General features: G+C 44.9%; 4 protein-coding genes across 5 annotated transcripts; 3 read left to right on the forward strand and 1 right to left on the reverse strand.

Moving 5' to 3' along the window:
• Positions 1 to 255: 255 nt before the first annotated feature.
• On the forward strand, positions 256 to 3,330 carry LOC131266479 (putative inactive tyrosine-protein kinase Wsck). The gene is made up of 4 exons (XM_058269025.1): positions 256 to 805; positions 907 to 1,814; positions 1,920 to 2,608; positions 2,692 to 3,330. The coding sequence occupies exons 1-4, from the start codon at positions 567 to 569 to the stop codon at positions 3,178 to 3,180; spliced, it is 2,325 nt and encodes a 774-aa protein (XP_058125008.1). The 5' UTR covers positions 256 to 566; the 3' UTR covers positions 3,181 to 3,330.
• A 175-nt stretch (positions 3,331 to 3,505) lies between these two features.
• On the forward strand, positions 3,506 to 5,067 carry LOC131266488 (uncharacterized). 2 transcript variants are annotated; one of them, XM_058269034.1, is made up of 3 exons: positions 3,506 to 4,317; positions 4,389 to 4,489; positions 4,562 to 5,067. In XM_058269034.1, the coding sequence occupies exons 1-3, from the start codon at positions 3,536 to 3,538 to the stop codon at positions 5,011 to 5,013; spliced, it is 1,335 nt and encodes a 444-aa protein (XP_058125017.1). In that variant the 5' UTR covers positions 3,506 to 3,535; the 3' UTR covers positions 5,014 to 5,067. The 2 variants fall into 2 exon arrangements, with proteins under 2 accessions (XP_058125017.1, XP_058125016.1); XM_058269033.1 differs by having other exon boundaries at positions 4,389 to 4,485; positions 4,549 to 5,067.
• Positions 5,068 to 6,637: 1,570 nt separating this feature from the next.
• On the forward strand, positions 6,638 to 8,003 carry LOC131265128 (ryncolin-2-like). The gene is made up of 2 exons (XM_058267390.1): positions 6,638 to 7,368; positions 7,448 to 8,003. Exons 1-2 carry the CDS (start codon positions 6,638 to 6,640, stop codon positions 7,575 to 7,577), a joined length of 861 nt encoding a protein of 286 aa, XP_058123373.1. The 3' UTR covers positions 7,578 to 8,003.
• Positions 8,004 to 10,412: 2,409 nt separating this feature from the next.
• LOC131265129 (uncharacterized) lies at positions 10,413 to 18,009 on the reverse strand. The gene is made up of 2 exons (XM_058267391.1): positions 16,552 to 18,009; positions 10,413 to 11,765 (listed from the first exon to the last, which is right to left on the reverse strand). Exons 1-2 carry the CDS (start codon positions 18,007 to 18,009, stop codon positions 10,413 to 10,415), a joined length of 2,811 nt encoding a protein of 936 aa, XP_058123374.1.
• Positions 18,010 to 19,616: the final 1,607 nt, after the last annotated feature.

The following is a 19,616-nucleotide window of genomic DNA, read 5'->3' on the forward strand; positions in this document are numbered from 1 at the left end:
CCTCCAGTGTGGATTAAAGGGTTAACCTACCACGCGATCGGGAACCTCAACTCGATCGTAGGATGCGTCACGTTAAGGCACGCTTGTAGTAGTGTTATGCTCAACCGCGCAGCTTTTGTGTACATCCGACAGTGCGTAACGGTGTTCTCTTCTTCGGCAAGCTAGAATACCGCGGTGGTATTCGTGGGCGCGTAGGCAGGCAATGTGATGGCTGCAGCGTTGCTATAGTTGTCAAACGTAGCAGGCTAAAAGCGCCCGTCAGGTGTGTCGCCTCATCTGCGATCGTGCTGCATCTCGATCTCGATGTAATTAGTGCTGACTGTGTGATCAAACCCTAGCCTCTCTACCTTTCCTTCGTTACATTCCGTTTGTGCCGATTTTGTAGAGAAAGCATGTTTATTAAAACGAATCTTCCCGGCTATTGAGAAACGTAATCTTTGATACTTAACTGTGTGCCCAGACCTGACCAGTGTGTTAACGCAAGAGCTCGAACAGTGAAAGCTTTTCATTTGACGATGGCTGCATAAATTAATGTGAGGTGCGACCACAAAGCATCAGAAAACAAAATGCCATCGCCACGGCCACGATCATCAGCCCACCGATCTGGAGTATGCTGTGTCCGGGTGCTGAGTTCTTTCCGAATCTTGCTGCTTGGGCTAACGGGATTCGCGTTGTTTGGGGCGTTAGTGGCCGCAGAAAAGCGGTCATACTTCGGTTGCTACGAGCGTGACCGTTTTGCACGGCCCGCCCTTACCACGGAAAACTTGGACGAGTGCATCGATAACTGTGAGAGCAGCTTCCAAAGGTAACGTCATCATGCAGGGACATTGCGCGTCATGCGGCCGCACGTTTGGAAGGGTGACTCATAATAATTACTCTTTTATGCCGTGTATTACCGCACCGTAGGTATGCCGTACTGTCTGGGACCCGTTGCAGCTGCACCAACGCGATCGTGACGCGCGTCGTCGAGGACCGGGAATGCGATCAGCCGTGTGGCAAACAACCGGATCAGAATTGCGGTGGTGTGAACGCCCAGGGGGTTTATGAAACGGGCGTCGAGGAAGCTGGACCCGTCCGCAACCTGCGCATCGAAGGCGAGCAGCGCGAGAGTACGATTGCGATCCGTTGGGATCTACCACCCGAAGATGGGGTGATGGTGGAAGAGTTCTTGATCGTTGCCGAGGCGTCGAGGACGTATGCAGACTTCCGCATCTATCCAGCACGCTGGACGGTGCACAATTCAACTACCTCGTTCGAAATGTCTAGCCTCAATCCGGGAACCGATTACAACGTAACGGTGGTATCTATCTCCGGCAAGGGCCGTGAGGGAGGACGGGCAAGCATTGTGGGCAGCACGGAGATCGGTCGCCCGGATCCGGAACCCGAGGAGCCCACCATATTGCGCCGACTAGAGTCCACGATACAGATACGGATTCCACGGGCAACGAACAACAATGGTCCGGTAAACTATTATCGCGTGGTGGTACACTACGTGAACAGCGAGCTGATACAGCAGATCGATGAGAGCCAGCTGAACACGTTCCAAAAGTCGAAGGAAAATAAGGTGCCGTACTACATAGCGGCAGAGTTGGAGATGAAGGAGGATGAAGAGTCGTTGTTTTTTACCGTCGGCGATGGGCGCGAGTATCGAAGCTACTTTAATCCACCGATCACGGCACGGACGCATGTGCACATCTCGATCGGGGTGGTGAGCATTCTAAACCATGTGGTGAAGGTACGGTATGCGACGACGACACATGAGCAGCATCAGTATCCGGATCATCATCATGTGAATCTAAAAACGGTTGAATTGGGTAAGTTGTTTAAGTTCCGGGGATAGTGTTCTTTGTTCAATCATGAAACAATCTCAACGATTCTATGAATTACTTCCACGATCGGTAACACAATGTTTCTTACAGAACGAAATGAAACCCTCATCACCATTCTTACCGTTGCTTGCGTGCTGTTCGGTATCGTTCTCACGGCTGCAATCGTTCTGTATGTATATCTGCATTTCAAGACACCCACCGCCAACACGCGTCCTTTCGCCGACCATCATGAGTTGACGCTACAGGGTCCTATACTGGAGGTGGAGAACAACGGGTTTATGCCGGACATCTACGAACAGCGCGGATTCGAGGCGGAACTACGTGACATCATCGAGGGGCTCGAACCTGCAAAGAACCACCCGCGGAAGTACCTTAGCTTGGATATCAATCGCATCCTTGGCAGTGGAAAATATGGGGATGTATTGCTGGGCAGCTTGCAAGCTTCACCGTCCGAGTCGGTGGGTGATCGACCGGCACAGGTGCACGTGATCACGGACGATATGGAGGGAGTAGATCAGATTGCATTCCTGAACGAATTTCGACGACTTACGGCACTGGAGGATCACGCCAACGTGATTCTGTTCTACGGCGTTTGTGTGACGCCCGATTGGTGCTATCTGCTGTTTGAGCAAATGCAAACGACGCTAAAGCAAACGCTACTGAATGCGCGCGTGCCGCCCAACGTGAGCAGTGCCAAGTTTTCCACCATCTCCGAGGAAATTGTTGTAAATATTCTCTGTCTTGTGTGTGATGGGATGCAGTTTTTGGTTGATAATGGTGTAAGTAGCTTTTGCTTACCGATGCCCCTTTTTTTGTTTCAATTCCCGCTTAACGTTATCATGTTTCATTCTGCATTCCACAGGCGGTGAGTAAAAAGTTGTGCGCTCGTACCGTGTACGTGAATACCAAATTCGAAGTGAAGGTGAGCGCTTTCGGACCACCGTTGCACACCGAGGACACGAACAAACAGATCGACATCGGACGCTGGCATGCGCCGGAAGTTATTAAATTTCAAAACCATTCCGCCAAGAGCGACGTTTGGTCGTTCGGGTTGCTGATCTGGGAATGTTGCTGCCTTGGGGCAACGCCGTTCGGGAGCACCACTACCGAGAATTTGTTCGCTGTCATCCGCGCCGGACAAAAACCGGAACGGCCACCGTTTATGTTTGAAGATTTGTACCAACTGTGCCTGAACTGCTGGGATTTGGATGCTAGCGATCGGCCCAGCTTCGACGAGCTGCGAAGCTACCTTCGGCAAACGCTGCCGATGCTGCGGTACCTGCTATCGTTCGAGCGGAAGCAAGATGTCCAGCTCCCACCTTACTTGCCCCATTTGGAAACGGTGGAGTAGAAGCGGACGGTAGGATTATCAGCATCGAAAACAGTATTTGAAACGCCACTCTTATCAATATTCCGTCCAGGTCGAAACTTTTCGGCTTTACTTTAACGACAAAGGGTTATACATTTGTATGTACTGTTCCGTTTTATAATTTAAAATAAATTACTTTTTATAAAAAAAAAATCAGAATTTCTTTTTCAAATACATACAAGGTTCTTACATCGACGAATCTTATATAGACCTTGGTTGCTGAATGTCAATATATAAATTGTCAGAAGTTTGTAAACAACGGCAAATGCCTTTGGCGCTTGTTTCGTAAAAATTCAAAATAGGCACTTCGAACAACACAAAACAGCATCGCGCAAGTATGACTAGCCATCACGGTAAACAAATTGTACTGGAAGCGGTTACAAACTTCCGCATCGTAGTGCAACAATTGATAGCGTTGCATCTGAAGTGGCAGCGTGACCACATTGTACGTTTGCGGCGGCAATTCTATACGAGGCTCTCCCGCCGGTTGCGTCGAAACATTTCCGTTTACCGTCGCCAACGGCAACAGCTGGAGAAAGATGTGCCTATTGTACGCCCCGAGCGTACACCTAAACTGGTCCGGGTTGTGCCATTGCCTAGGGAGGTGCCATTGCCCCGGGAAGGCATCGGATTAACGTCGGCTTTCGACAATGATCAGCTAAACATGTTACGTATGGATCCGGAGACCTTCGGGCTCGTATGCGAGCTGGCTAAGGGTGAGCTCCTGGCAGACTCTAAACCGCCCACGCTAGATGATCCACTGACGCTGGAGATGCAGGTCGGCATCTCGCTGTATGTGCTCGGTACCGGGGAGGATTATCGGATGGCCGGAAAAAAGTTCGACTTGCACTTCACCACGGTGCGCAAGTATGTGCATAGCTTCTGCCAGGCGCTGGTGAAAACGGCCCTTACAAGTGAAATACGGATGCCGACGGACACGGATGGGCTGGAGGGAGTTATCAAAGAGTTTGAAGATTTCGTCGGTATACCACAAATTGTAGGGATCCTTGACTGCCTTCATGTGGCCATCAATCAACCAAGTGGTGATAGCAAGGAGTATCTGAATAGCAAAGGATGGAATTCGTTGGTTTTGCAGGCCGTAGTGAATTGCAATGGAAGGTAAGCGAAAAGTAGATGAATAACATGTGACCTAAAAACTATACCACATTTTTTGTTGTTGTGCTCAACAGATTCATGGACATTTCCTGTAAGCATCCCGGCAAAGCGAATGATGAAACGGTGCTATTGCAAACCAGTCTGTATACAACGATGGAGGACCAGGTGCATGTAAGTAACGGTATTTTCGATCGCGTAGTCCCGAAAATTTACCATCTAACCCTTCCCTGATAGCCCTTCGATCAAGCTAGAATGATCGATAAAAAAGCGGTACATCCATTTCTGCTCGGAGACAAGGGATATCCTTTGCTGCCGTGGCTCATCACGCCATACTTCCCGGGCAAACTGTCCAGCGCTGAATATTCCTTCAATGTATACGCAGCGAAGGCACGGAACGTTATCGGGACAGCATTTGAGCGGCTGACTGGACGATGGAAGGTACTGGACCGCTGCCTAAATGCGAATATGTCTGTTGCACCCGATATCATAGCAACTTGTTGCATTTTGCACAACATCACCGAACGCTGTGGCTCGCAGTACAAGGAAAGCTGGAGCGACTGCCCGAGCGTGGACGATGCTACACCCACCCAACCCCAGTGGTCTTGCGGAATCGTTACGACGGAGGGCGAAGAGGTTAGGAATCATTTGGCCAAATATATGGTCAGTAATTATCCAAAGATTGAAGAGGATGAAGATTGAAAAGGTCTTGGCAAGCAGTTTTTAATAATAAAACAATAGTAATAAATATACGTAACACACAAAAACGTTATAAAATGGGTTTTTTTTATTTAAAAATGGCTTCAATTTAAGCTTCCTCTTCTATGTGATCTTCATATTCGTCTATGTAAGTAACCTGTTCAATCTGAGCATCTGAGCCAACGACTTCCTTCAGTTGGTTAAAAAATCTATCCATGTATTCTTCTATCATGCCTCTAGTCTTTTCCTGAATCTGGTCAATTAGTTCCTCTTCCTTTTGCATGTACAGATTGAATTCGTAGTCAATTAGTCGCTTCTGCGTGCGATAGAATTCGTCACTCAATTCCTGCTTGCTGGAGGCTAGGGTAGCTTCGAGCTTGCTGACGCTCGGCCGAACCTTTCGTTCCATGGTTCCACGCGTAATGAACGATCTTCGCTTTTTCAACACTTTAGTCCGCACATGCTGTACGGTGGTTCGCGGTGGCGCCCAGGTTGACGGTGCAGGTTTATCTTCTCCCGTGTCGTTCTCTTCCAACGGCATCGATACAGCACTATCGTCGGGTGCTGCAGCTTCCTGTGGCGATTTGTTTCCTTTTTCATCAACCAACTCAACCATCTCTTCGTAGTACGGAAACAGCTCCTGTTCGTTTTTGCTATTGCTCCGCTTTACCCTTAGGTACAGATTCTTCAGATTTTTCCATCGCACACAGATTTGCTCGGCGCTTTTTGTTTTGTATCCACGGGCCCACATTTGCTGCTCAATCATTCGAAAAATCTGCATGTTTTTGTTGTGCTTGTTGCTGAACTGCCGAGCAAAGTTGCCGTTTTTCATTATCAATAGCATCTCCATCGTTTCGTCGTACTTCCACAAGTTTCTTCTGTTCATAATTGCACGAGTTGAGAGAAAATTTTAGAAAAAACTAAATGAACGCTTTCCAACTTTGTTTGTTTACAAGCTTGCAGTGAAAACTGTTTCACTGATATTGGCCAAGATTATTACAATTGGGAAGAGCATATACTTAACAACCTTGATCACGATGACAAATCCCACATTTGTCATTTTTGAAAGGGAGTGTACATTGACGGTTCACAACAAAACAATTCTAGCACAACAGCAGTGCCTTACTGAATTCATTACTAACCGATAAAAATAATCAGGACTTTGCCGCTATGGTTTGCCAGTCAATGTGCATGCACATAAACTATAATAAAAAACAAGTCTGAAGCATACGTTAACAGGAACGAAGAAAATAGAAAACCAATCCGCTTATGATCGTATATGACTAAAAAAAGTATGACTAACGCATGTAGACCGTGAAGGCCTTAACGAAACGAAAATAGCGATTAGAGTTTCGGGTTCGTTTTTTGTGCGAAATGTTAAGAAAAAATATATGAAAACAACTCATTATCAGAGAAAAGTTTTTGTAACATAAAAGTTAGGGAACTTACTGAGGGGTACGAGGTATTCCTGCTCATACTCCTACGTTCAGTTCTGTGAACAAAGTTGAACGAACTCAACGGAAAGTGAAATTGATGAAACATGTCGTCGAATCGTGGTTTGTTGTTTGTGATTCTGTGCAGTTTGATGAGCTTAGGATGGACATCAGAAGGAAAAGCTACAGCCGAGATGCCAACCGTGATGGACGCGATCGTTCATGCTATGATCGATTTTCGCAAGGAAATATTGGACAATCTGCAACTGTCGTTTGAGTACCACACGAAGCAGCTGGAGGAAATCAAAGTTCATGTTGAACACAAGATGCAAGAACAAGAAAACAGAATGAAAAAACAGAATGAAGAAATTAGAAAAACACTTGGCGAGATAAGCAGCGAGTCAGTCCTTAGATCATGTGATCGGGTCAAAACTAACTACACTAGTGCTTTTTACATTAGTCCTCATGGAAACATTGAAAAGCCTTTTTTGGTGCTTTGTTACTTCGATAACAATTTTAACATGGGCGGTGGCTGGACGGTGTTCCAGCGACGGATTGATGGGTCCGTCGATTTTTACCAGAATTGGACAATGTACAAAAACGGATTCGGAGACGTAAATGGAGAGCACTGGCTTGGTTTGGAGAAGCTTCATATTATGACGAGATCGGGAAGATACGAGCTGTTGGTGCTGTTGGAAGATTTCGATGAAAACTCTACTTATGCGTTGTACGACCAATTTAAAATTGGTAGTGAGGAGGAAAAGTACGAGCTCACCGTTGGAGGATATTCGGCAGCCGTTGGTGACTCGTTGAAATACCACAACGGAAGGAAGTTTTCTACATTTGATCAAGATAATAATGAATACAGTAAAAACTGTGCAAAAGAGTTTCGAGGAGCATGGTGGTTTACATACTGTTATCACACGTACGTATACCGTTGGCACACATGTGTGTGGAGCACAATCTTATTGAAATTATTTTCTTTCTTTCTTCTTCTATTGCAGTCATTTAAACGGGCCATACTTTGAAAAAGGTCAGCATGAAAAGGATGGAATAAGTTGGTACAAATTTCGAAGAGATAATTATTCGTTGAAATCATCAACAATGATGTTTCGCAGTCGTGCCTCTAACTAGCCTTCAGATGACGTTGGAAAATCACAGAATTCTAATCTTCGTTTTTATTCACTCTCGCTGCTTTAAGTGAAGTGCAGGAATTATGATCATTTTCATGGTTTTGTAAACTAAATGTATTCATCGGACGAATCGGTGTTATCTCGATAAAAAATAGTTATCTCGAAAAAAAAAAATCATAATATTAAAACAATCCCTCTGCGACAAAGGAACATTGGAATGGAGAAACAGCTGAGCAAAACCAAAAACAATCAAATCTAATATGACGTAGCGTATGGAACGAACAAACAAACGAAATGATATTATTCAATTAATTTTCTAACATTTTCAAACATTTACTTGCTAAACTTTTTATAACAGGGATGCCAATTATTTCAGAGCTCAGAAAAACTAATCCAAGTAAAGTTTGTTGGGTTGACTAAATACAAAAAAGTGAGTAAATATAGTTGAACTACACACCAATTGAAACTGGATTCTCTCCTTTAAAAGTGGACTGACTGTCCACGTTTACCAAGAGAAAAAGTCTAGTAAGTCCTTGAACATTCATTGAGAAACTACCTAAGTCAAAGAAACAGAATTGCATTAAAATCATTACTCATGGAAAAAAAGAGTCAGGCGGAATAGAGGAGGTGAAACATTAAAAAACTATTTAAAAAATCTACAATGAAATCTGACGAGGGAGTAACTACGTTAACCCGGGTTTTTTGTACAGATGTGACCAAAATAGAAGTCTAGTTTGATGATGATCGTGTGACAAACCCATTGTAGGTTAACAAAAACTAGTAGTTTTTGGAAACAAAAGGGTGATTCAATCACTATGAAAGATGACAGTGTTGCAAAATATATAGCAAAATTAGCTCATTCTAGAATCATTATGAATGTAATGTTTTTGTGAACGTTGAAGAATGTTCAGTTGTTTGTAGAATCTTCGACGGACTCCACGTAAATTTCTGGAGTGAAGTTTGTGAAAGATGTCGATGAAAAGAGCGTTGTTTTGTGTGATTATGTGTAATTTGGTGCGCTTAGGATGGACAACAGAAAGAGAAGCTACAGCCGACTTGCCAACCGTAATGGAAGCGACCGTTCACGCTATGATCGATTTTCGGAAGGAAATATTAGACAATCTACAATTGTCGCTAAAGTACCACACGGAGCAACTAGCGGAAATCAAAGATCATGTTGAACACAAGATGCAAGAACAAGAAAACAGAATGAAAAATGAAATCAACGAAATTAAAAACACACTTGGCGAGATGAGCAGAGAACTTCATCCAAGATCATGTGATCGGGTCAAATCTAAATACACTAGTGCTGTTAATATTACTCGTCATGGAAACATTGCACAGCCTTTCTTGGTGCTCTGTTACTTCGACAACAACTTCAACCTCGGCGGTGGCTGGACGGTATTCCAGCGACGGATTGATGGGTCCGTCAATTTTTACCGCAACTGGACCATGTACAAACATGGATTCGGAGACATTAGGGGAGAGCATTGGCTTGGTTTGGAGCAACTTCATATTATGACGAGATCGGGAAGACACGAGCTATTGGTGCTGTTGCAAGATTTCGAAGGAAACTCAACCTATGCGCTATATGATGAATTCAAGATTGCGAGCGAAGAAGAAAAGTATAAGTTCACCGTGGGAAAGTATTCGGGAACCGCTGGTGACTCGTTGAAAAGCATAAGTGGATTGAACTTCTCTACATTTGATCAAAATAATGCTAACCAATGTCTCAATCTTGCTGGAAGATATAAAGGAGCATGGTGGTTTGGATACTTTTGGCAATCGTATGTATACCACATATAAAACGTAAGCACACATATCGTGTCCCAAGGCATACAAATTTTGTTCTCCTTTCTTTTCTATTGCAGCCATTTGAACGGGCCATATTTTCTAAAAGGTGACCATAAGCAATGGGGAGTGGGATGGGACACATTTCAATATTTCTACTCGTTGAAATCATCAATAATGATGTTTCGCATTCGTGCCTCTAATTAGCTCTCCGTTGACGTTGGCAAATTCTAGGATTATAATCCGTTAGTTTCTTGTTTTCAATTATTATATTGTATAAATTTTATGATTATTTTTTTTATCAACAATGTTTTGATAGAATTTCTCCTTCGTCAGATGTTTTCAAGCTGTGAAATTTCATTGAAATTGTTACCATAATCGAAATCTTGGTGGTTTAAAAAAAAGTGTGCTGCGCTTAAATTTGTAGTTTAATGTTGAAATGAAAGTTAAAATCAAAGTACGGTAACGGTCAGTTATCATTTTCTAACTGCTTCGTCAATTTGTGCATTACTTGAGTGCCTTTGAAGACAAGTAATAGTTATGAAAATAAAAATATAATACAAAAGTATATTTTTTTCCAATCGTAAACATGACTAACATTTTTGAGCGTACATTTAATTTCAGTGTTCACCAGTTATCAGTAAGAACAAGAGTTCACAGACATGTAAGAAATCAAACTAAGTCAGGATAGGGTGAACTGCTGTTTTTTTTATATGATAAGTGTTACTATGTGTAACTCATATTAATGACACGCTTTTCAAATGTGTTTACATGTTTTATTTGTACATATATTTCAGAGCTTTTATTTTAAAATTTTGCTTAGAATTGAATAGAAACAAAACTGTAACTAGGTATAAGAAAATCCGTAAAGAAACATTTCCGATGGTTCGGTCTAAAAACAATAGAAACGCCTGCACATTTCGGCCGCCCGCTTGCTATGTACAGATTGATTTATTACAACACTCTCTTCCTCCGGTTCCGCACCCGCGGATCGTTGATCCGGCGTTCGGAAGCCCATATGAGATGGTGTGGGGCGCTTGGATCACTACGTCGCCGTTGGAAGATATCCCCGCGGGAGGTGCACGTAGACAAATGATTGTAGTAGGATCAGGTTGGTGGCGGCAAACGTGGCCACCAGTAGCAGCGTACCCGCGCCGCCGGGCAGAACTCGCCCACTGGCCCCGCTGTAGGTGGCGTTGCAGCACTGGGCGGCAAAGTTGATGACACTCGGGTAGTAGTGGTTCCAGAACTTCACCGCCCCGAAGCTCATCGTCATGTGGTCGCTCATGTTGAACGACCGATCGATGATCAGCACGCCCGGCTCGGTCACGGTGAACTTCTCCCACCGGATGTAGACGCCGACTTGCGTCGGGTTGGTGAACTTGACAAAGTTGGCCCACAGTGTCATCACGATGTCGGCCACGCGCTTGTCCGCGCTGTCCCACTGCATCTGGTCGGCGAGCGCGAGCCAGTACGGAAGGCCCCAGAGGAAGACCAGCTCGAAGTTGTGCGGCACACCGACCCACTCCGGGATGTCGCGCACAGCGGCCGCCGTCCGCGGCTTTATGTCGAACCGGTACACGAACGTGTCCGCCTGCTGGCTCATGTGCATCGCCAGCTCGATCGTGGGCGCAACGTATTTGCGCTCGGTGGCGAACTCGATGTACTTCCGGCGCAGTACGAGCGGGTCGGTGGTCGGCGGGTACGGTTTGTACTGGTATTGGACGGCCTCCATCACGATGTCCATGTTGCCTCCACACAGCGTCTCGTTGAACTCCATCTCGGCGAGATCGTTCGCCACGGCGTCGCCCAGCAGCGTCTCGAACATCTCCACGCCCAACCCGTGCTCGAGCATGTCGCCCATCGTCAGCTCCAGGACCTCCTCCATGTCCGTGTGGCCGATCAGCAGCGGCACCTTGCGCAACTTCCCTTGGTGCACCAGCATGCTCGGGTGGTCCGGGATGAAGGGGGTGGTGGTGTTACTGAGACCCCGGTCCACCACCGGGCCCCAGTCGATCGGGGGCGAGTTCTCGGCCAGGATCTGCGCGTCGACCCGCCGCAAGCAATCCATCAGCTTTGTGGTCGGCCGACGGAAACACCCGAAGGCGGTCGCCAGCTCGTCCAAGGACGATGCATATTGCTTGGCGGGCCGGACGCTCGAGTCCAGCAGCAGGCTGCCGGACATTAGGATCGCCTTGTGGAACATGTCGTCCGTCCAGTCGCCGGACGTGAGGTGGAGCCCCACGCACACGGCGCCCGTGCCGTGCCCCATGATCGTCACCGAACCCTCGTTCCCGTTGAACAGCCGGATGTTGCGCTTGATCCACAGCAGGGCTGCCGACTGGTCCATCAGGCCAAAGTTGCCCAAAGTACATTGACGGTTCACAACAAAACAATTCTAGCACAACAGCAGTGCCTTACTGAATTCATTACTAACCGATAAAAATAATCAGGACTTTGCCGCTATGGTTTGCCAGTCAATGTGCATGCACATAAACTATAATAAAAAACAAATCTGAAGCATACGTTAACAGACTTAACAGGAACGAAGAAAATAGAAAACCAATTCGCTTATGATCGTATATGACTAAAAAAAGTATGACTAACGCATGTAGACCGTGAAGGCCTTAACGAAACGAAAATAGCGATTAGAGTTTCGGGTTCGTTTTTTGTGCGAAATGTTAAGAAAAAATATATGAAAACAACTCATTATCAGAGAAAAGTTTTTGTAACATAAAAGTTAGGGAACTTACTGAGGGGTACGAGGTATTCCTGCTCATACTCCTACGTTCAGTTCTGTGAACAAAGTTGAACGAACTCAACGGAAAGTGAAATTGATGAAACATGTCGTCGAATCGTGGTTTGTTGTTTGTGATTCTGTGCAGTTTGATGAGCTTAGGATGGACATCAGAAGGAAAAGCTACAGCCGACATGCCAACCGTGATGGACGCGATCGTTCATGCTATGATCGATTTTCGCAAGGAAATCTTGGACAATCTGCAACTGTCGCTTGAGTACCACACGGAGCAGCTGGAGGAAATCAAAGTTCATGTTGAACATAAGATGCAAGAACAAGAAAACAGAATGAAAAAACAGAATGAAGCAATTAGAAAAACACTAGGCGAGATAAGCAGCGAGTCAGTCCTTAGATCGTGTGATCGGGTCAAAACTAACTACACTAGTGCTTTTTACATTAGTCCTCATGGAAACATTGAAAAGCCTTTTTTGGTGCTTTGTTACTTCGATAACAATTTTAACCTGGGCGGTGGCTGGACGGTGTTCCAGCGACGGATTGATGGGTCCGTCGATTTTTACCAGAATTGGACAATGTACAAGCACGGATTCGGAGACGTAAATGGAGAGCACTGGCTTGGTTTGGAGAAGCTTCATATTATGACGAGATCGGGAAGATACGAACTGTTGGTGCTGTTGGAAGATTTCGATGAAAACTCTACTTACGCGTTGTACGACCAATTTAAAATTGGTAGTGAGGAGGAAAAGTACGAGCTCACCGTTGGAGGATATTCGGCAGCCGTTGGTGACTCGTTGAAATACCACAACGGAAGGAAGTTTTCTACATTTGATCAAGATAATAATGAATATAGTAAAAACTGTGCAAAAGAGTTTCGAGGAGCATGGTGGTTTACATACTGTTATCACACGTACGTATACCGTTGGCACACATGTGTGTGGAGCACAATCTTATTGAAATTATTTTCTTTCTTTCTTCTTCTATTGCAGTCATTTAAACGGGCCATACTTTGAAAAAGGTCAGCATGAAAAGGATGGAATAAGTTGGTACAAATTTCGAAGAGATAATTATTCGTTGAAATCATCAACAATGATGTTTCGCAGTCGTGCCTCTAACTAGCCTTCAGATGACGTTGGAAAATCACAGAATTCTAATCTTCGTTTTTATTCACCCTCGCTGCTTTAAGTGAAGTGCAGGAATTATATTCATTTTCATGGTTTTGTAAACTAAATGTATTCATCGGACGAAATAAAGTGAAAAAAAATTAAAGTTACCTCGATCCAAAAAAAAAATCATAATATTAAAACAATCCCTCTGCGACAAAGGAACATTGCAATGGAAAACAGCTGAGCAAAACCAAAAACAATCAAATCTACTACGACGTAGCGTATGGAACGAACAAACAAACGGAATGATCTTATTTAATTAATTTTCTAACATTTTCAAACAATAACTTTCAAAACTATTTAAAACAAGGATGTCAATTATATCAGAGCTCAGAAAAACTAATCCAAATAAAGTTTGTTGGGTTGACTAAACACAAAAAAGTGAGTAAATATAGCTGAGCTCCCTTATCCTATATAGCTGATAAAACTGGACACTCCCCTTTAACAGTGGACTGAATGTCCATGTTTGCCAAGAAAAAAAGTCTAGTAAGTCGTTGAACATTGTTAGAGAAACTAAGTTTCGCACAACACCAGAAAGGCATTAAAATCATGACTCATGGAAGAAAAGAGTCAGGCGGAATAGAGGAGGTGGAACATTCAAAAACTATAACAAAAACGAAAGAGTAACTACGTAAACCCCAGGTTTTTTGTACAGAAATGACCGAAATAGAAGTCCAGCTTGATGATGATCGTGTGACAAACCCGCTTTAGGTTAACAAAAACTAGTAGTTTTTGGAAACAAAAGTGTGATTCAATCACTATGAAAGATGACAGTGTTGCAAAATATATAGCAAAATTAGCTCATTCTAGAATCATTATGAATGTAATGTTTTTGTGAACGTTGAAGAATGTTCAGTTGTTTGTAGAATCTTCGACGGACTCCACGTAAAATTCTGGAGTGAAGTTTGGAAAAGATGTCGATGAAAAGAGTGTTGTTGTGTGTGATTGTGTGCAATTTGGTGCGCTTAGGATGGACAACAGGAAGAGAAGCTACAGCCGACATGCCAACCGTAATGGAAGCGATCGTTCATGCTATGATCGATTTTCGCAAGGAAATATTGGACAATCTTCAACTATCGCTCGAGTACCACACGGAGCAGCTGGAGGAAATCAAAGTTCATCTGGAACACAAGATGCAAGAACAAGAAAACAGAATGAAAAATGAAATCAACGAAATTAAAAACACACTTGGCGAGATGAGCAGAGCACTTCTTCCAAGATCATGTGATCGGGTCAAATCGAAATACACTAGTGTTGTTAATATTACTCGTCATGGAAATATTGCACAGCCTTTCTTGGTGCTCTGTCACTTCGACAACAACTTCAACCTCGGCGGTGGCTGGACGGTATTCCAGCGACGGATTGATGGGTCCGTCAATTTTTACCGCAACTGGACCATGTACAAACATGGATTCGGAGACATTAGGGGAGAGCATTGGCTTGGTTTGGAGCAACTTCATATTATGACGAGATCGGGAAGACACGAGCTATTGGTGCTGTTGCAAGATTTCGAAGGAAACTCAACCTATGCGCTATATGATGAATTCAAGATTGCGAGCGAAGAAGAAAAGTATAAGCTCACCGTGGGAAAGTATTCGGGAACCGCTGGTGACTCTTTGAAAAACCTAAATGGATTGAACTTCTCTACATTTGATCAAAATAATGCTAACCAATGTGGCAACCTTGCTGGAAGATATAAAGGAGCATGGTGGTTTGGATACTTTTGGCAATCGTATGTATACCACATGTAAAACGTAAGCACACATATCGTGTCCCAAGGCATACAAATGTTGTTTTTCCTTCTTTTCTATTGCAGCCATTTGAACGGGAAATATTTTCAATACGGTGACCATAAGAAATGGGGAGTGGGATGGGACACATTTCAATATTTCTACTCGTTGAAATCAGCAACAATGATGTTTCGCAGTCGTGCCTCTAACTAGCTATAGGTTGACATTGGCAAATTCTAGGATTATAATCTGGTAATTTCGTTGTATTGTATAAATTTTATGATTTTTTTATCATTGAATTTTTGGTAGAATTTCTCCTTCGTCAGATGTATTCAAGCTGTGAAATTTCATTGAAATTGTTACCATAATCGAAAAGGCTTCTTTTGGGATAATGTTTTCACATTTCTGTTTTTAATAAATTTGGTGCGAGAATTTATGAATAGGTGGAAAATGATGCGAACTTTTTTTTCTGTTTTGACGTGCGTGTTGAAAAATGTGGTAAGATGCATCTACATAAAACGATGGAACACAATGTTCTATAGTGCGCTGTGATATGATAGAAGAACAAGACAAAAGTATAAAAACTGAGAGTGTATCAAAATTTAAAGAACTGCGTGAGGAGATAAATTGCACATTGGACCAACTCGACATGCAACTCGACTTACGCGTTGTACGACCAATTTAAAATTGGTAGTGAGGAGGAAAAGTACGAGCTCACCGTTGGAGGATATTCGGCAGCCGTTGATGACTCTTTAAAATACCACAACGGAAGAAAGTTTTCTACATTTGGTCAAGATAATAATGAATATAGTAAACTGTGCAAAAGAGTTTAAAGGAGCTTGGTGGTTTAAAAAAAGTGTGCTGCGCTTAAATTTGTAGTTTAATGTTGAAATGAAAGTTAAAATCAAAGTACGGTAACGGTCAGTTATCATTTTCTAACTGCTTCGTCAATTTGTGCATTACTTGAGTGCCTTTGAAGACAAGTAATAGTTATGAAAATAAAAATATAATACAAAAGTATATTTTTTTCCAATCGTAAACATGACTAACATTTTTGAGCGTACATTTAATTTCAGTGTTCACCAGTTATCAGTAAGAACAAGAGTTCACAGACATGTAAGACATCAAACTAAGTCAGGATAGGGTGAACTGTTGTTTTTTTTATATGATAAGTGTTACTATGTGTAACTCATATTAATGACACGCTTTTCAAATGTGTTTACATGTTTTATTTGTACATATATTTCAGAGCTTTTATTTTAAAATTTTGCTTAGAATTGAATAGAAACAAAACTGTAACTAGGTATAAGAAAATCCGTAAAGAAACATTTCCGATGGTTCGGTCTAAAAACAATAGAAACGCCTGCACATTTCGGCCGCCCGCTTGCTATGTACAGATTGATTTATTACAACACTCTCTTCCTCCGGTTCCGCACCGGCGGATCGTTGATCCAGCGTTCGGAAGCCCATATGAGATGGTGTGGGGCGCTTGGATCACTACGTCGCCGTTGGAAGATATCCCCGCGGGAGGTGCACGTAGACAAATGATTGTAGTAGGATCAGGTTGGTGGCGGCAAACGTGGCCACCAGTAGCAGCGTACCCGCGCCGCCGGGCAGAACTCGCCCACTGGCCCCGCTGTAGGTGGCGTTGCAGCACTGGGCGGCAAAGTTGATGACACTCGGGTAGTAGTGGTTCCAGAACTTCACCGCCCCGAAGCTCATCGTCATGTGGTCGCTCATGTTGAACGACCGATCGATGATCAGCACGCCCGGCTCGGTCACGGTGAACTTCTCCCACCGGATGTAGACGCCGACTTGCGTCGGGTTGGTGAACTTGACAAAGTTGGCCCACAGTGTCATCACGATGTCGGCCACGCGCTTGTCCGCGCTGTCCCACTGCATCTGGTCGGCGAGCGCGAGCCAGTACGGAAGGCCCCAGAGGAAGACCAGCTCGAAGTTGTGCGGCACACCGACCCACTCCGGGATGTCGCGCACAGCGGCCGCCGTCCGCGGCTTTATGTCGAACCGGTACACGAACGTGTCCGCCTGCTGGCTCATGTGCATCGCCAGCTCGATCGTGGGCGCAACGTATTTGCGCTCGGTGGCGAACTCGATGTACTTCCGGCGCAGTACGAGCGGGTCGGTGGTCGGCGGGTACGGTTTGTACTGGTATTGGACGGCCTCCATCACGATGTCCATGTTGCCTCCACACAGCGTCTCGTTGAACTCCATCTCGGCGAGATCGTTCGCCACGGCGTCGCCCAGCAGCGTCTCGAACATCTCCACGCCCAACCCGTGCTCGAGCATGTCGCCCATCGTCAGCTCCAGGACCTCCTCCATGTCCGTGTGGCCGATCAGCAGCGGCACCTTGCGCAACTTCCCTTGGTGCACCAGCATGCTCGGGTGGTCCGGGATGAAGGGGGTGGTGGTGTTACTGAGACCCCGGTCCACCACCGGGCCCCAGTCGATCGGGGGCGAGTTCTCGGCCAGGATCTGCGCGTCGACCCGCCGCAAGCAATCCATCAGCTTTGTGGTCGGCCGACGGAAACACCCGAAGGCGGTCGCCAGCTCGTCCAAGGACGATGCATATTGCTTGGCGGGCCGGACGCTCGAGTCCAGCAGCAGGCTGCCGGACATTAGGATCGCCTTGTGGAACATGTCGTCCGTCCAGTCGCCGGACGTGAGGTGGAGCCCCACGCACACGGCGCCCGTGCCGTGCCCCATGATCGTCACCGAACCCTCGTTCCCGTTGAACAGCCGGATGTTGCGCTTGATCCACAGCAGGGCTGCCGACTGGTCCATCAGGCCAAAGTTGCCCGGCGCCTCGCCGTCCGTGCTGGTGAAGAAACCGAAGATACCCAACCGGTACGCCACCGTCACCACGATCAGTTTCTGCTTGAACACCATCTGGAACGGGTTCAGCGTGAACGGTGTGTCACCGTCGAAGTCTCCCGTCGGAAAGGTCACCAGCACCGAGTAGCCATCCGCTGGCATTGTTGCTGCAAAGGAGAGCGGCCCATAAATAAATAAAAAAGGGTATATTAGTTTATTTTCAATGAATGGTAGGGGCTTCAATAAGTAACTGGTGAAGAAAAACACAGATTCTTCTTAACGGCATTCCAGCTGGACGAAAAAGGACATGCTATAAAAATTCAACGAAGTAATGTCATCACATACTTTATGCGCCAAAAGGTATGCAACTGTAACTGCATAGAAAATTCAACTAAAGTTCTTGTACCTTTCAAAATGTCTTACAACGTTATGTGCCATTTAAATGAGTTTAACTGAGGTGGAAAATATTTATGATCAAAAAATGTAATCACCATAAAGAAGAAACGATCAGTCTATTAATTAACAAAGCATTTTAAGCACCAATATTGTGTGTTAATTCAATTTGATTTCAATTCAATTTCAATTTGAAATATGCTGTGGACTGTTAGCCGCAACGCTATCATACAAACTATTTGTATTGCAAAGGAGCGGTACATAATCAAGGACCACTTCCCAGACCCGGTAATTTTTGTTGTTATTTTCCATTATCATCTTCCACTTCGCCATTGTGTCGCAATTCGATACCGTCAATTATCCTTTATTCATCGAAACTGTTGAATGTTGCGATCGACGATGAATAGTGTTCCCTCAATCGATGAGTTAATTTGCTCAAACTTTCCCACAATAAAAAAAAAGGGAACCGAACGGACGCAAACGAACCGGGTCGAAATGTTTACTGGATGACTTTAATTCGTTCCACTTTGTGTTCTCCCCCTGGAGCTCGAAAATCATGCATTCTCGCCTACTTCGCGCGCTCACCGAAAGCGAAACGGATCCGATGACGTTCATGAGTTTGCAAAATCATGCCCCTTACACAAAGAACAGGAGGGAAAGAAAATAGCCAAGAGGAGTGGAGAAAGGGGAAGGATTGTAAGGACTAACCTAGTGCCCGCGCTGGGTCGGTTCGTTGAACTTGCGAGCGTTGCGAGCAGGCGGAAAACCGCAGCGTCGGCCCGTCTGTATTGGGGGGTCCCTTGGAAAACCTCCGACCCGAAGACGTGCTTCGGCCGGAGCGGTATGTGTGCGGTTTCCTTTTTCTTTCATTGCAACCGACGCCGTCACGCTTGCTGTGGCCGACTTGAAGGGGTTCCCCTAGATGCCACGTAGGCATACGTTCTTATCAGCACGAGCCGATCTTGAAATATTGATGTAGGGTTTGCTTTTGACACTGCGTTCAGCCAACTCAAGAAGTTAGGTTCCGACGCACCAATTGAAGGGCGGGAATGAAACGTGAGGTTTAGAATGTCGGACAGACGGCCAGGAATTAATGGAAGTACACTTGAGACCCTAAAGCCAACTTATTTCTTATCCATGGACTGACTTTTGAGGGAAGAATTTTAGTTTTAAACATTTTTAAACATGAAAGAAGTTGTTGTCAACCAACAAGTTATCGTATTTCTTTTTAAGCGCTTTAAAATACCTTCATAAAACGACTTATAACTGCGGGCATGTAGGCACCAGATAGGTAACGCCCTCACTGCAGTGAAACTATGACAAAACCGCCCCCGAAACCTCAGGACACCTCCCGAACAATGCGCGTGCGGTGGCGT

This window comes from Anopheles coustani, chromosome 2 (assembly GCF_943734705.1).
Source record: "Anopheles coustani chromosome 2, idAnoCousDA_361_x.2, whole genome shotgun sequence".
Lineage (NCBI taxonomy): Eukaryota > Metazoa > Arthropoda > Insecta > Diptera > Culicidae > Anopheles > Anopheles coustani.

Bases quoted from the DNA above. Each gene is read 5' to 3' on its own strand.
- LOC131266479 (XM_058269025.1), top strand. From the start codon at position 567: ATGCCATCGCCACGGCCACGATCATCAGCCCACCGATCTGGAGTATGC. The intron at 1,815-1,919 runs GTAAGTTGTTTA...TGTTTCTTACAG, and splicing joins TCTAAAAACGGTTGAATTGG to AACGAAATGAAACCCTCATC. The intron at 2,609-2,691 runs GTAAGTAGCTTT...TGCATTCCACAG, and splicing joins AGTTTTTGGTTGATAATGGT to GCGGTGAGTAAAAAGTTGTG.
- LOC131266488 (XM_058269033.1), top strand. From the start codon at position 3,536: ATGACTAGCCATCACGGTAAACAAATTGTACTGGAAGCGGTTACAAAC. The intron at 4,318-4,388 runs GTAAGCGAAAAG...TGTGCTCAACAG, and splicing joins GTAGTGAATTGCAATGGAAG to ATTCATGGACATTTCCTGTA. The intron at 4,486-4,548 runs GTAAGTAACGGT...CTTCCCTGATAG, and splicing joins CGATGGAGGACCAGGTGCAT to CCCTTCGATCAAGCTAGAAT.
- LOC131265128 (XM_058267390.1), top strand. From the start codon at position 6,638: ATGCCAACCGTGATGGACGCGATCGTTCATGCTATGATCGATTTTCGC. The intron at 7,369-7,447 runs GTACGTATACCG...CTTCTATTGCAG, and splicing joins TTTACATACTGTTATCACAC to TCATTTAAACGGGCCATACT.
- LOC131265129 (XM_058267391.1), bottom strand. From the start codon at position 18,009: ATGCCAGCGGATGGCTACTCGGTGCTGGTGACCTTTCCGACGGGAGAC. The intron at 11,766-16,551 runs GTGCACCTCCCG...CTGTTGTGCTAG, and splicing joins TACTACAATCATTTGTCTAC to AATTGTTTTGTTGTGAACCG.